The following is a 16,147-nucleotide window of genomic DNA, read 5'->3' on the forward strand; positions in this document are numbered from 1 at the left end:
CAGGGACACCATCTTGGCACCAACATGACTGGTTTGTTCCACTTTGGAGTAAGCTGTTTGGGGGAAGACTCAGTTTTGTGTTGTGCGTTTCCTTGACTGATGAAGCCTTCTGGATAGAAGGTGAAACGTTTCAGAAAAAAAAAAAAAAAGAAACTGTCCGGATGACATGACTAAAAATTGTTGGATTGTATACCTGGATTATTGAGCATGGACTTTTTTTGGTTTTTGCCAGTTTGTTGTAGAGTGGCTGAGGGTAGGGTTTGTTGGGGGGCATGCCCCTCCCCTCTCAATCTGGCAACTTTTAGAAACAATTTTTTTTTAATGGTTATTTGACTATTGTTATATTAGAAAGCCATTACATTTTATAAAGCCTCACTTTTACATTGTGAATTTAAAAAAATCATATTTTTATTGCCCAAACTACTTGTAAAATTGATCATATTTTTGACAGTTTTTCAGAAAATTTGACAATTTTTATTAGTTATACATGTCTAAATGCAAGAGACGATCTTTTAATATTAATGTGTTATGTGTTATTAGTGTATGTCAATGGCAAAATTAGATCTCTGCATTTAGCCCATCCAACACCAGGTGGGGCGGTGAGCGGCTATTGGGGGTGCCTGGGGAGCAACTGGGGACGGGGTGTCCTGCTCAGAGACACCACGAGATGTGCAATGACTGGGGATCGAGCCCAGAACCTTCAGGTCCCGAGTCGGCTGCCCTGCCTCTACACCATCTCAGCCTCCAATACATATTTTAATGTATATATACATGGACTAGCCAGGAAAATGGACAGAACTGGCCATTACGTTTGCATAGACCTTTACCCCTACAAATGTAGATGTTTGTCTCAAACATCCAAAACCATATTTAAAATTGTGGATTTTTTTTACGGACTAAACATGTCAGCCCAAGGAGCAAAAAGGTGATTAGAGTTCTTATAGTCCAGGTAGGGTGATAATGTTATTGCTGATCTTCTTTATGACGGAGGTTGGGGTTATATGTGGAGAGGGTTAACCCAAATGGTTCCAGGCGAAAGAGGTGTACATCTGGACGATGGCAGGCGTTGGGGAAGTGGTAGGAAGGTGTGGAGGCAGCTCTGATGAGGCACAGAGGAGCTCGAGGTCCACAGAGGAGGATTCAGGAAACATGAGGACATCGAGGGTTAATCACTGGAGGCACGGAGAGAAATACAAACCATCAATACTTGGTTTTACACACGAGAAAAAGGCTAGAACAAGACTACCGTTGGCAGGTAATGCTCCAGCACTGGCTGGATGTCTTCTGTAGCCTTTTATGCTCCTCATGCTCCTCAAGTTGATATAGCTGATCAGAGTCTGACTGTGGGTGCAGCAGCTTGCAGAGCAGAACTCCCACAGCGTTTGTTTTTTGCCAAACATCTCTACTTTGGTCTTGTCTGCCATGGGGACATTGTTCCTAACGACTGTAGTTGCATGGGTCTCAATTAGCTCATTGTTTCTGTCGTTGTTTGCCCAGAACTCTGCCGACAAGGTCCACAATGATGTGGAAAACGTCCTGTCAGATCTGCAGCACGCTGTGGAGAAACTGCAGGAGCTACTGGATGAGGTGATGGATCAGGCCTACTTAGAGAAGATGAACCAGGCCCAGGAGGTGGTCGACGGTTTGGAGTCCGAGATCAAGGAACGAAAGAAGAGGGACACGAAGATGAAGGACTTGGCAAACTGTGAAGACAACATCTACTACCTGCAGGTACGTCTCCTGGGACAATTCAGTGGAGGATGTTCTTGCTTCCTAGACCTTCGATTTTTGCAAATGCTTTTGAAACAAATTGTCACCGTGGTTGTTGTTGGTCTGCAACGAGTTTCTCTAAATGTAATTCTCTCTCAGACATGTGAGTCCATGAGCACTCCTCTTGAGTGTGGGGACCTGCCGGCTGTACACGTCAACCCAGAGGCTTCGTTTGAACCTGTACGAGATACAATCCAGGCCCTCAGGGAGCGGATTGAGGACTTATGCAACCAAGAACTCTGCAAGATCACCAAACAAGGTCGGACACAGAAGGCCTTTCTGGCTTGTCCTTTGTTAAACGTTTTTCTTTTGCCTTGGTTTCCATCGTTTCGTCTCTTGTCTTTCAGCCAACGACGCCACACTGTTCACACTGGGAAACTGTAAGTCCAGAAACACGTTCTTTTCATGATAACAGAGCTTGAAGCCATGTTTCTACCTAACGGTGATCTCTTCTGATCTCATCTAGCCAAAGGCATCGGACAGAAAGGAGGCCTTCTTAAACGTGAGCTTACTTCTGAACTCTGAATACTTTTATCGGATGACACTTTCCGTGACCCTGATAGACGTATTTCCTTCCCTTTCCAGTGTTTTCTGGCATTGGTTCCCGCAACGCAAACAGTCGTGTAGCAGGTAGGTCCAGTATCCGTTTGCCTATTTGTGGGAATGTTACTTCAGCAGTCGTATGTTTTCCTGTTTGGAGTTGCATCGGAATGTAACTACTTCAGCATACCTTGAGCTTTTTAGCCATTCAAGTGTCAAAAGGTTCGTTGTTGTCTTGGTTACGACTTTTAGGTTTTGTATCATTTTTATCCCGTGTCTTGTTCGTTTCCTTACATGTCCTTTTTCGCTCGTTGTGCATCCGTCTGTCTTTTGATGTCTTTTTTTGGTCAGTTGAATTTGTTTCGTTATATTATGAACATTTTTGTCTCATTTATACTTTTTGTATTCTTATGTCTTTTTTTGTGTTTTTGTTTTGTAATTTTATATCCTTTTGGTTTTTTATACGTAGGTTTTTACTTTTTAGGCATCTTTTTGGTTCTGTGTCCTTTTTGATTCCTTTTTGTCTCGTTATACATACTTTATCTCTTTTAATGTCCTTTTTGTCTTATGAACCTTTTTGGTCTTTTTATCTATCCTTTTTGTTTCATTATACGTCTTTTCAGTATTCTCCTTTTCTTTGCACCTTGTGCTTACCTTTTGTGTTTTTATCCTTTTTGTCCCTTATGTGTACTTTTTTAAAAATACATAGCATTTTTTCTTCTTTTAGGGTGTCTTGTCCTGTGTACTTTTTGATTCCTTTTTGTTTTATTAAAGAGACATTTTGTCTTTTATGGTCCTTTCTGTGTCCTTTGCATCCCTTTTTTGTATTCAGTCATCTTTTTTATCTCCTTATGCTTCTTTATTGTTTTTAATACGTAGTTTTTGACTTAGGCATCCTTTAGTCCTAAGCGTTTAATATTTTGAGTTCATATATCTCCATTTTGTTTCACTAGGCATCCTTTTTGCATTTTGTTTTTGTCTTTTTTGTTTCCTTATGAATGTTATTTGTTTACTAACGCACCTTTTTGGTCTTTTTATGCATCATGTTATATCATTAAGTGAACTTTTTGTCCTCTTTGAATCTTTTTTTGTCTCCTTGTGCATCTTTTTGTCTCTACGCATCCGTATTTTTGTCGATTTAAAAAAAAAACAACATTTTTTTAAACCATTTTTCTGTTTTGCTCTTTGTATCTTCTTTTTCTTTGAATATTCCAGCTAATAATGAAAGTTCAGCTATTGTTTGTGGGGTGCCGTTTGTAAAGTAACACAATCAAAAATTAACAGCAATATTTTTGATTTATTTAGGTTTTAATAAGAATATAGTTTTTTTTTTGTTATATTTTCACCATGTTATTCATACATTTATAAATGTCATAGTTCCAAACTAAATATTTAATTTACAAATACTTAACTTGCAAGTGAAATATTTAGTTAGTAAACTAAATATTTAGGTGTGAATTAAATATTTAATTTGCAAGCTAAATATTTATTTTCAAAACTAAACATTTAATTTCCAAACTAAATATTTATTGTCCAAGCAAATCATTTAATTCCTAAACTAAATATTAAATTTGCTAACTAAATATTTAACTTAGACCTACATATTTAACTTGCAAGCTAATTTAGGTTAGAGTTAAATATTTAGTTTGCAAATTATATGTTTATTTTGGAAATTAAATGTTTAGTTTGGACAATAAATATTTAATTTGCAAATTAAATTTTCAGTTTTGAAAATAAATATTTAGCTTGGAAATTAAATATTTAATTTACACCTAAACATTTAGTTGACTAACTAAATATTTAACTTGCAAGTTAAGTATTTAGTTAGTAAACTAAATATTTAGCTTGTAAATTAAATATTTAATTTACACCTAAACTAAATATTTAGCTTGTAAAATAAATATTTAATTTACACCTGAATATTTAACTTGCAAGGTAAGTATTTTGTTTGTAAACTCAAATATTTAGCTTGTAAATTAAATATTTAGTTGGGAACTATAAAATTTCTAAACTACATTTCTAAATGTATGAAAAACATGGTGAAAATATGATTTTGAAAAAAATATCTATCCATCTATCTATCCATCTATCCATCCATCCATCCATCCATCCATCCATCCATCCATCCATCCATCTATCCATCCATATATAGATAGATAGATAGATAGATAGATAGATAGATAGAGATATAGAGATAGATAGATATAGATAGATAGAGATAGATAGATATCGATGGATCGATATATTTTTTGAAAGGGTAAATAAACCAAAATATTGCTGCACATTTTTGACTGTAACTTTACAAATGGCACCCCATAATTGTTCACCTCAATTTTCAGCTAATTTCGGTGAACTTGCTCAGCACCAAGCATCCTCACAGCATTCTTAAGAAAATGCAGATTTTTCTAATTTCACTTTGTTGTGCAGTAACGACAAAAATATGCATTTGCCTCGATGACCGCCTTTATTTTCCACAGCTCCCAGCATCTCAGTGGGAACCCGGAGGACAGACCGGCAGGGACTGGGTATGGTCAAGATTTATCAACATGGGACTTTTTGTGAAACAATTTACCAGATAAACCGAAGCCGTAACACATTTCTTGCCCAGGTACAGGAGTTAGAAGTCATGCTGCGAGGAACAGAGACGCACCTCGAGGTGAGGCTTTATTTGTTTGTCTTTTACTTGAAGCAGATGGGCAAAGTTTTAAAATGTTCCCGTCTGTGTTGTAGACAGAGGAAACACGAGCTCGCCCAGACTGGAGAACAGGCGGAGAAGAGACGAGAGGGAGAACGGTACAGTCCCCAAAAATTAGCCAATTAGTGGAAGTTGTGGCCGCCTCGATTTTGATTTAATCCAAAAGTTACAACTATTAATTACTTTCTGGAAGTTTTGTTAAAATCCGTCCACTGTTTCATGAGATATTTTGCTAACAGACAAACGGAGTCAACTTCAACAGCTAATGCTAATGTTTTAGGCAAATTAATGAATAGGACTTGGACACAAATCGTTAGCACATTATCTGCAAAACTGACCTGAATTTAGTCAAAATTGTGTTTTAAGGTCAGTTGGCTGTGACAGCCATATCCAAAGGTTCATCAAGAAAAATTTGGATTTGTGCTGATGTTGCAAAGTACTTGTTTCAAATCTTGAAAAGTCTTTGTGCTGTAATGTCAAAACTATAATTCAATCTTTCAAAGTGGGGTTCTACGGAAAGGTTATGAACATTTAATATCTTACCTGCTAGACATCCCTTTGAACTTCTTCTATGGTCAGAGTGTCCTGAACCTTGATCTCGTATCTCATCCCTTTGAACAGCGAGGGAGACAAACTCCCGACCCAGCCCGACGCCCAGTCCAACGCCCAGTCGCAGAGAGAATCAGTTCCTCTGGAGCCGGTCCAGTCAGAGGCCGGCTGCTCCTGCCACAGCTGCAGTGACTCAGACTCCAGTCCCAATCGCTACAGTTCCAGCTCCTACGCCGGCTCCAGCTCCCGCATCAACAGGAAGTATGCTCACATTGTTGCAATTTGTCGCCACCCAATGGCAGAGGCACTCGAACTTTTCCAAAGTAACTGCTCTCTCCTGGTGCGCTCAGCTTTTAGTCGGATGGCGTCCATCAGCAGCCTGTTTCGCTCCCGACGTGGCACCAACCAGGCAACATCAGCTGCCCCGGCTAACAGCGCAACACCCGTAGGAGAAAACCCATGTAAGACCTGACCCCTGCTTCTGAAGTCTCCCCTTAAAATCCAAAAACAGAACAGTTGCATTGACAAAATAAAACTACACAGAAAGAGATAGTCCAGAAATCTTTAAAGTGATGTTCTGTCTGAGCACGAAATGAGAAAGAGGTAAAAAGTCTTCCTAGCTAGCATCTTTCTCAAACTAGTGTGATAGAATGTTACATTAGCTAACAATAAACCTCTACACTTTTGCACGTATTTGGTTTATTGCCAACTTCTCAACTGAACAATGTTCATGTTGCTATGTAAAGTCGTGAGAGTCGTAATGCCGATGGTGTGGAGGCTGATGAATGTTACCGGTAATCCACCTGATCAGTACACATAGCTGGTATAAAGTTTTTCAACTTCCGGCGAACTGATACATCCAGCAGGGTTGCAGTTTTCAATAACCAAGTGATCTCTTTGTAAATCCAACAGGGGGGATGGCTGCCGTGGCCGAAACTTCAACAGATAGTACGACATTTTCTTTTTATTTATGTCAAATCAAAGTTTCATGGCACTGTCTCGTCGTTTCCCAGTAATGCGTCTAAATGAGGATTTCTCATTGTTCAGTTAACCCCGGTCTCTTCTTGGACACCCCCACACCGGACACCGCGATTCAGTCTCCTGCTTTTCCTGCATGTGAGTTAGCCTCATCTTCCTGCAGAGACAAATATACATCTATAAGTAAAACTGACCAAGTTTTTGGTTTTCCAGTAAGAGAGATCAACATTGACAGCATCGAGGCACCGGAACCAAGGACCAGAGAGGAGTTTCTTCAATGTGAGTCTCATTGCTTGTTTAGGCACTCAGGCCAGATTTTGCTCAAATTTAATGAGTATTTAAACGCAATTGTTCATTTTGTAGATTCTGTGAGCTTGACCCTTGACCCTAACACCGCTCACAAACGGCTGGTACTCTCTGAAGGTGACACTAAAGCGACTCTGCAGGCAGCAACTCAGCCTTACCTAGACTGTCCCCAACGTTTTGACGGCTGGACCCAGGTGATGTGCCAGAGCCCGTTATACGCCCAGCGCTCCTACTGGGAGGTGGAGTGGCGAGGGCGGGGCTCCTCGATCGGTGTGGCCTATGCGGCACTGAGCAGGAAGGGTTCGGACGCCAGATCGGGTCTCGGTTACAACCCTCAGTCCTGGACCCTGGAGCTGTCGGACACCTGCTGTCTGGCTATGCATGCCAACCAGAAGAGGGACATCCCAGTCACCTACTCCCCTCGTCTGGGCATCTATCTGGACCTGTCCACAGGAATGCTGGCATTCTACAGCGTGGCAGACAACATGACCCACCTTCAAAGCTTCAGGGCTAACTTCACCCAGCCGCTTTACGCCGTCTTTGGGGTGGGTAGCGGTGTTGGTGTGGGTTTGGATTTCGCCCTTGGGCAGTTCTCGTCAAGCTCCGACAGCATCAAGATCTGTCCCCTGTGAGTCTGAAGCCCAGTAACTGATGGATAACAATGCATTTGAGACAGTATATCAACTATTACAATGTACTTGGGGTGAATTCTGAAGACTGTCCACTGCCAACCACATTTTTATGGAACATTGCTCCAACCATTGGCGCCTCAGTGCAATGAGCATGTTTCCAGGTCTGTACTGACTGTGGGGTGTTTTTGGGTCATACTCAACATTTCCCTTCCGCCAAACACAGCAGATCAAACTGATGCCAAGAAACTTTTCCCAAGGCCTTCTACAACTCATTTGAATGTTCATTGGCAAACTTACAACAAAATGTTTAGAGCACAAGGACCTCGTGGACCCTGCAAGATTTTAATCCATTACAGAGTAGTGCATTACCAATGGTGGTCTTGATGACTGTGGTCCCATCTGCCCTCAAATTGCATATTTGCAGGTTGATTAACGCCATGAGGCAAGATCCTGCATGGAGCTCCAACCCCAGAAGGTCTCATCATGTAATTGTTCTTTTCTGTTCTGAATAACAGCACCAAGTGTTGTCATCTCATTGCTAGGCTTCTTGCTGATGGTCTTGTAGACCATTCCAGCTTTTGTTAATCTATTGTCCCTGAAGTCATTTGACAGCTCATTGGTTTTATCCATGGTGGTGGAGAGGTTGAACTAGAAGAAATTGGTTTTGTGGACAGGTGGGTTGTAAACACGGAGTTTATTAAAGTGACTGACTGGTATCTGTCACTTAACTTGGCCAATATGTGTAAGTACGGCATCTTTATAACTGTAATGAGTTCCTTTCCCCTTGCAACCTTCTTTCAAGGCTTTCTGTACATCTTTCATCAAGCCTATACAGTAATACCAATGACATTCATTTTATTTATATTGTTTTATTTAAAAAAGAGGCATCTGAATAATGACAAGGGACACACATAAACCCAGGACGTTTTAGAGTTCAGGCAAAAAGACAAAGCTGAACTTCTGGCTTCACAGGGAAGACAGGATATGACCACTGCCGTCCTTCTACTGTCTAGTTTACCTTTTTTTTTTAATCCTAAAAATGTCATCACATTCTTTAAACATGTGCCAGAACGTTTTCTTGTCAAAAAATTAAACATTTGACTTCCATGTTGATTCCCTTCATGAGAAAAACTCAAAATCCCCCCAAAATAATAATAAAGGGGGAACACATTAAAATGTTAGCTTATAATGCTACAACAAACACACAACTATGCAGAATGTTCTTATTATGTTATAAACTCTGTACAGTAATTAGTAAAATTAAAAAGTTCATGTGCAGATACTGAGGGCTTAGGTATGGTACGAGTAGGGTTCACACACATCAAGTAAAATTAGCTTTTTATGCGTTTTTGTTTGATACTATGTAATAATTCATACACCCCCGCCTGGTGGTCAATGTTTGTACTGCATATATCCCTGGTATTATCTCATGGCACCATGTAAACCAGAAAACAAGCAGAAACAAAAAATCTAGATGCGATTTAAGACTAATAATTTACGAGTGGGGTTCTCCCTTTTGAACTGAACCTGAACCTCTCAGACTTGCATAATGTCTGAAAAGTAAAGTGACCATTTGCTTTAGAAAACAAAGTGGCGATCCCACTGAGTGCAACAAATACTCAAATGTGAACAATGCTTGCCTCTACGTAAGGCCTCATACCATCAAAACTATACGAAGCACGAGAGCCTGAAGGAAAAGACGATCCCCTGTAATTGTTGGGGCGTTTAATTTGGTTCTGACCTCACCCTGAAACCTGGCCCCCACCTCTCGGCCAACAGATGCATGCTGGAATCTGTAGACAAGGTTGATTTTCATGCAGAAACTTTGCCAGAGCACATGGACGGTAACCAGACGTCCATGCAACAATGGACCACTGTAAAGCCACTTATGTTGGCAATGTAAATAACACTGGCATTGTTTGATGGCAAGAGTTGACTGGCAGTATGATATTTAATTAAGTCTTGAACTGAATTGTTTTTTCACAAATACTGACAGCTTGTATTTGTTGAAGCACATTTTTTAAACCGCTGCGTTTTGGCTGGCATGGTAAATGTACAATTACAGACTAAAGCTTTTCCAGAACGTTACAGATGAAGCCCTTGGAATGGCAAGACCCTGGATGCTCCGTTTTACTTAAACGTCATCTTCTTTGTACCTTCTTTCAAGATCAAACCATCCCAAACCTTTCCGTTCAGTTCATAAATCATCCTCACTGTTATCTTATCTACATCCACAAACCTTCCGACACTTGCGTGTTGTCCTTTTTTCCCCTTAAAGCCGCACCCGAGCATCCAGAGTCAGAGTCTTGCTAAGGCCAAGCATCATGGCAGACACACACATTGAGATACCGTCAAAACAGTTCAATTGTGCTTTAAATTAAGTCATAAAGGGAGGGGTTGTTCTGCAGGCAAATTCCCTGACTTTGATCCCCAATGGCCGAAAAGGATGAGACCTGTGGTGGAGGTCGAGAGGAAGAGGTTCTTGACTGTTATCCACTCAACCCTTCTTCACGGTTTGAATGAACTTCTTGAGGGGTTGGAGGCAGAGGCAAGACGTCGGCGCCGTTCTTTAAGATTTCCCCACGGTGGCGGCCGTATAGCCAGGAAGGTGGGATGAGGAGGATGACCTGCTGACTTACTCCCTGCTCGGGCGCCAATCATAGCAGGGAGACTCTGGTTGCGTCTCAGGCCGTCCATCAGGCTCCCCCCGCCTGCGGACACTAAAGTGGCAGAATCCTGACGTGGCAGTGGAGAATCGGACTCCGAACCGTGGAGCACCTTAGTGAAGCCCAACCGTCGAAGTCTCTCTAACAAGCCAACATTGGCCGAGTTGGGATTGGGTAGTTCAGGCTTAGGAGACGAGGAAAAGGCTGTGGTTTCCTGGGAGGGGCTTGGTAGGTCAGGATGTGGCGCTCGACCCAGGTTCAAGCCATAAACGTCTTGGAGAAAAAGCTCTGCAGGCCTTGAGGCTAGGAAATTATCAGCAGGGTGATGGCAGGACTCCATAGGCACTGGGGACGGAACCGGTGAGTGGGAAGGGGAGTTGGGAGGCGTGCTTGGATGGAGGCGCAACAGGGGCTGCCGGGGGGTGGGTCTTGCTGAAGGAGGAGTATCAGTGGAAACTTGTGCAGAAATACCCCTCTCTAGAACAAGCTTAGCCAGACCGCTGGGGGGTGCAACCATTGGTCTTCGAGGAGGGAAGGAGTCACCCAAACTCAGTCTGCAGGGAGTCACTGGGGTACTGGGACCAGTTCTCATAGAGCTGGGCGTGTTGGCCAAAAGGGATGACAGGGAACTGAAAAACACGTAAAAGGAACAGTTTGAGAATTAGAAAAATATGTGAACAAATCCCATCTGCTCAAACGAGATCTCTTTCTTACCCTGAACAGTTGGGTGTCCAACTATAAAGAGTAACAACTTTTTTCAAACTAAAGAAGTTCCAGCTCTAGTTCAGAGTTGGTGCAAAAGCCCTGTAAATCTGCAGCACTCCCAACACTCATGTATGTGTAGGTATGTACATACATATATGTAAATACATGCATATGTATGCTTAGATGTGTATGTATGTATACATATATAGGTTAATCATGAATGTAGTACTCCACCACCTTGTGCAGTCTTTTTCCAAATTTCTGCTTCTTTTTTTTGATTGTCACATTTGTTGTATCCACAGTATGTATGGATCCATCCATCCATCCATCCAGCCATCCATCCATTTATATAAAAAAAAAAAAGGAGGTTAAGAAGCAGTGTCGTGTTCCATCTCTACTAGAGCTGGTGGTGGAAACAGAAAGAGCTGGTGCTAAGTGAGCTCTGGATCCAGTTTAGTACTGTTTGGTGGAAAAAAAAAAGTAACGTGTGTTTCTTAGTAAACAGTTCTTTTAAAAAATAGATAAGGATTTATCCAAACTCTCCATAGGGCTTTTTGCCAAACCCCTAAAACAGCAGGTTTGAACCACATGCATAAGCTTTGTCGGACCACTTTCCTGATTTACCTCGAGGTGACCTGCGTGGTGTCAGTGGGGTGCAGAATGCGACAGGTTGTGAAGGTGTAGGTGGAGAAGGTGGAGCTCTGACACTTTCCTGGGTTTTGGACTGAACGCACAACAAGGATTCATGAGAAACCTTCACAGTAGCAGTGTGAACAGTGACGTGCAATGTTGCAAGTTAAAGTGATACAGTACCACCGGAAGATGCTGTGGATGTTGAAATTTGGCTTTGTGTTTGAACAGGCGCTGCAGAAGCTCCTGGAATGGTACAAGGAGACAAAGAGGACTTCTCTGTGGCAAGGCAGGGTGTCAAACAGAGGTCTGATCGGACAGACGATGTCCCTGATGACGTAGAAAGGGTCGGGGAGAGAGGTGCCACAGAAGGTTGTCTGTCCCTCCTCCCCTCTGGTGTAGATGAGCAGCGCACGTTGAAGGTGATCCCACCTTCCTCCTCTTCGTCGTCGCACTCTTTCTTACACTTCTCCGCTGCTCCTTTCTCAAGGTCAGCGATCTCTTTAGACTCTTCGCCTTCCTCATCCTCCTCCATGTCAGACAGGTGGTACACAGAGTCCTGAGCCAACGGGCGAAAACCCTTAGTTACAACCCCGGGGTGAGGGTCCAGGATAGTTGCTAGGTGAGGTGTGGCAAGCTGCTGCCAGTGGTGAAGCGTCAGTGACCCTAAAAACATCAATGAAGATATTTTAAACAAAAGTACAGCATACGGCACATTATACACCCAACCACAACTATTACAGTTATCTATAGCAATGGCCCGGGCAAGCAAAGACCTTGTATAAGCTTTGATCTTGATTTATGGACTTGACCTTGAAGCTGGGATGAAGAACAGTGCAGTGTTTTCTCCTACCATTAAACAAGGAGGATGTTCTGCCCTGTCAACAGAACCGGGCACCCTGCCTACTGAACTGTACCCCCGTCCCCCAGTCGACAACTGCCGGAACTGACGTAGCGCTAAGCTAGTGCTTCGTCTCTCTCACGCTAGCCATTTCCTCCACCACTCCCGCCCCCCGGTTGACAACTGTCGGCACCAACAGCACAATGCACAGGAGCACTGGGACATTTCCCGGTGACCTGGCCCGCTCAGTGATCTGAAGTCTGAGGCTGTCTACGCCTCGGAAGGAGAAAGGAGGGGGCAGGGGGTGGAGTCTGTCTTTCCCATTGCTACTACTCAGGAAGCTTCAATGAGGCGGATACCTGAGTGAGCGGCATGGATTGTTTATTTAAAATAATCAAGTGCGACCCAAACAGAGCCTTTGATCCAGCCCCTCAGCGATCACCGAGCGGGCCAGGCCACCAGGAAATGTCCTGGTGCTCCCGATGGCCAGTCTGCCACTCAGCACAATGCTCTGGTTAGTCACCTTCCATCAATCAGCCAATCGTGTGTCGTGTACAATTGTTCGTTGAAAACCCGCGAAAGAGTGAGTCTGCGAAAGTCAAACCGCAAAGTATCAGGGGACTACTGTATTTCTGTTCAACATCATTTCCTTTATTTAACCAGATAAAACCCAGTGAGATCAAGACTGCTCTTCCAAGGGTGATCTGGCCAAGAGGTCAGCAGCTCACGTCATAAAGATAATAAAAACAATTAACGATAGAGAATAAAACAGTATTATATCCACTTAGATGGCTTTGATTTCAAAGTGCAAGGCTGTTAAGAATAGCTGTGTAAAATTAAACCAACAGTAGTGTAAAAAATTACAAAGAAGCGTACATACGGGACAGTTACAAACGTTTAGTCGTTTCAAAATGGCAGCAAACTACTTCGGTCTCAGCTAGGTATAGATTAGCTTTTAGCTCATCAATCCAGTCAAATTAAAACTGTAAACGTCTGTCATCTCAGCTTACGTTGTAACGATAAGTAAGTGGAAACTACAGGTATGGGTGAGCTTGACTTTACTGGCCATGGATGGATGGATGTGTCACCCTCCATGTTGAAATGGGCGAGTAAAGGAGGAGATGTAAAGGACCTCAGCTAGCATAGTTAGCAGCAGGACACGTCTCTGAACCTGAAGTCTCCGTACGTTAAAGGAGTTTTCAGCTCGACTAAATCACCGCTAAGTCTCGACTGTTCGCACACGGTCATTTTTTCAACAAAAACGTGAAACTAAATCCTAAAATTAGCACCAGTTCTGTGAATGCTTATTATTATTATGTTTTGATGACAGAAATCAAAATGTTCGGCTATTTCAGGACAATCCTGCTATGACTTTTGGTATTGGTGCAACTTTAGCTGTTTGAAATATTTAACCTTTAAACACATTTTTTTCTCATAGAAAAAGAATTGAGCTCAGTTTACATCCTTCACATCTTTAGATGTTTACAACCTTTTACTGCTCCTTTCACATTTTGTTCTGCTTTAGCTTCTTTCAGCTTCCTTGTGCAAATATAAACTTTTTTCAGCTAATTTCAGAAAGTTTCTGCTGTTTTTTTTCAGCTGCTTTGTGCTCTTCAGAATCTTTCTTCTAACTTCTTTCTGCTAATTTCAGCTTGTTATGCTCCTTTCAGCTTATTTCTGCGTTTCAGCTTTTTCTGCTATTTCAGCAACTATTTAGCTATTTTTATGCTAATTTTAGCTGTTTCAGATAATTCTACATTTTTTGCACTTGTTTCAACCTTTTTCAGCGTAATTCAGCAAAAATGTGCTCTCTCCACTTCCTTCAGGTAATTTAAGCTTCTTTCTGCCTTTTAAGCTACTTTTCAGCTGATGTTTGCCAATTTCAGCTTTTTCAGATAATGACCACTTTTTTGTGCTCATTTCTGTTTCTTTCAGCCTAATTGGGCAAAATTGTGCTCTCTCCACTTCCTTTTGATAATTTTAAGCTTCTTTTTGCTGTTTTAGCTACTTTTCAGCTACTCCTAGCTAATTTCAGCTTTAGTTAGCTAATTTGCAAATTGTTGTGCTAATTTCTGCTTACAGCAAATATGCATTCTGTCTGCTTTCTTCTGCTAATTTAGACTTGCTCTTCCGTTTCAGCTACAATTCAGCATGATTTAGCTAATTTCAGCTGTTTTTCAGCAAGTTCTTCAGCAATAAGCATTCACACTGCATTTTTGCAGGAAATGCAATTTCTCTAGTTCAAACTGATTTCAGTTTATTGTGCTGAAACTTGCTGTTCTGCATCGATCACCCTTCAACAGCTGCGGTGCTTAATCGAACCGTTGGAATGCAGGGAGGCTTTCAGCCGCGAGTAAAAAGCTCTGCTGCCAGATAAACGTTACCTTCCATGGGTTTAACAATTTGAAGCTTCTCCGGCAGGAAAGTCTTGAAAATGGTGGAGCTGACTGACAGCTCTGACAGGTTGGAGAAAGATGAGTGCACACTGCCCATGGGGGAGCTGCAGCTGCTGACTTCTCCGTCTGCCTCTGCTCCTGCCAGGACCTGCAGCTTCTTCTCGCGCTCCGCCTGGAAGAACTGGCGCTCTGACAGCACGTTCTGTCGCCGTAGCGACAGGCGATGGAGCGCCTTGGTGAGGTTGTTCCCTCCTGGAGATCCAGGCTGGCCCTTTCGCGTCTCCTCCCTGTAAGTCCAGACGTGCACTGTGACTTTAAATACCCGTAACTGTAGTGAACGTTACAGCCAACAGAGGAAAACCTCTTACCTTTGAGCAGACGGGAAGGGCTGCGCGGTCATCACCAGAGAGCTCTGTCCCGAGCCAGGGATAGGAGGGGTGGCCGAAGGAGCGCAGGGCGCTGAGGCGTTGACAGAGCGAACTGTTTGGAAGATTCGCTTCTGGACAACCCTGCCAAGGAAGAAAGTCACAGATCAGAGCTGAAGTCCCCCATCGCCGAGGGATTTGAATTATGAATGTTTGTAGCTTTAGAGAGGAGGGTTTGTCCGGACTGGAACTGAACAGGGAGCACAAGTAAACCTTAATGTTTGTGATGCAAGATGTTCAAGTGGGTAGGAGTTAAGCCCCCAGTATACTCCCGCGTACGTACGCAGAGGGTTCAGGCTTCATACTCGAGCATACACCCCGAGCAGCTGCAGAGAAGATTCACAGACAAGGGGCGTTTATTGAGTTCGCCGATTGGTCACTTGCTGACACGCCTACTGGATTGATTGACAGGTCAAAAAAATTAAAAATCAGGGAGCGCTGGCCCTGCAGTCCACACATCAGACCAGCCCACCAGGAAGTCTCCAGACCCTCCCACAGCCACGCTGGACCTGAGTTTAATTCGCTCGTGACAAATTCCTTCATTTCTCACCATTTCACTCATGGCATCAACGGAGGAGGAAGAGATCACTGCCTCTTGGCATAAAAACAAAAGAAAAGGCCAGATCAGGGATGAAGAAGGGGAATTTAATACATTGGTGTCGCATACAAAACAGTCCGTCGCCGGGCAGTTTATTGTGCGACACCGCGTACACGTATGCGGTCGTAAAAATTGAGCTTTGCACGGACATGCCCTGGGGGGTACGCTCGTACCGCCGCGTATAGACGTACGCGGGAGTATACTGGGGGCTTTACACTGTGAATAAGAACAAAACGTTGTTTTGTTTCTTGTCCGAGGCGGCGCAAAGTGACAGATCCTGGTGAGTGGAGGGAACTTTACAGCCGCCAGGTGCAGTGGTGCAGTCAGAGGGTGGCCAATGGAGCCATGGCCATCTTAGATTAATCTTCAGCCACTCCAATCATTTTTGGGGAGTGGAGGAGGACGGAGTCACGTCT

The 16,147-nt window shown here is 42.9% G+C and overlaps 3 protein-coding genes across 3 annotated transcripts in view; 1 reads left to right on the forward strand and 2 right to left on the reverse strand.

Annotated features, from left to right (window-relative positions):
- nudt15 (nudix (nucleoside diphosphate linked moiety X)-type motif 15) overlaps window positions 1-1,151 on the reverse strand; it is a 12,162-nt gene extending 11,011 nt beyond the window's left edge. Inside the window, exon 1 of the mRNA XM_037696733.1 lies at window positions 1,048-1,151. Within this exon, the coding sequence (XP_037552661.1) occupies window positions 1,048-1,151 (104 nt within the window). The remainder of the gene's footprint in view (window positions 1-1,047) is intronic.
- Window positions 1,152-1,277: 126 nt separating this feature from the next.
- trim25l (tripartite motif containing 25, like) lies at window positions 1,278-7,470 on the forward strand. Its single transcript, XM_037696734.1, has 13 exons — window positions 1,278-1,343; window positions 1,498-1,731; window positions 1,870-2,029; window positions 2,118-2,150; window positions 2,237-2,272; window positions 2,356-2,400; window positions 3,526-3,571; window positions 5,041-5,103; window positions 5,627-5,815; window positions 5,912-6,015; window positions 6,602-6,670; window positions 6,746-6,811; window positions 6,896-7,470. Exons 1-13 carry the CDS (start codon window positions 1,278-1,280, stop codon window positions 7,468-7,470), a joined length of 1,686 nt encoding a protein of 561 aa, XP_037552662.1.
- A 1,917-nt stretch (window positions 7,471-9,387) lies between these two features.
- The window catches only part of trak2 (trafficking protein, kinesin binding 2), a 26,755-nt gene continuing 19,995 nt past the window's right edge, over window positions 9,388-16,147 (reverse strand). Inside the window, 4 exon segments of the mRNA XM_037696506.1 lie at window positions 9,388-10,765; window positions 11,466-11,565; window positions 11,655-12,137; window positions 14,697-15,217. Coding sequence (XP_037552434.1) covers window positions 9,979-10,765; window positions 11,466-11,565; window positions 11,655-12,137; window positions 14,697-15,217 — 1,891 coding nt within the window. The 3' untranslated portion in view covers window positions 9,388-9,978.

This window comes from Nematolebias whitei, chromosome 23 (assembly GCF_014905685.2).
Source record: "Nematolebias whitei isolate Nwh7 chromosome 23, NemWhi1, whole genome shotgun sequence".
Classification (NCBI taxonomy): domain Eukaryota; kingdom Metazoa; phylum Chordata; class Actinopteri; order Cyprinodontiformes; family Rivulidae; genus Nematolebias; species Nematolebias whitei.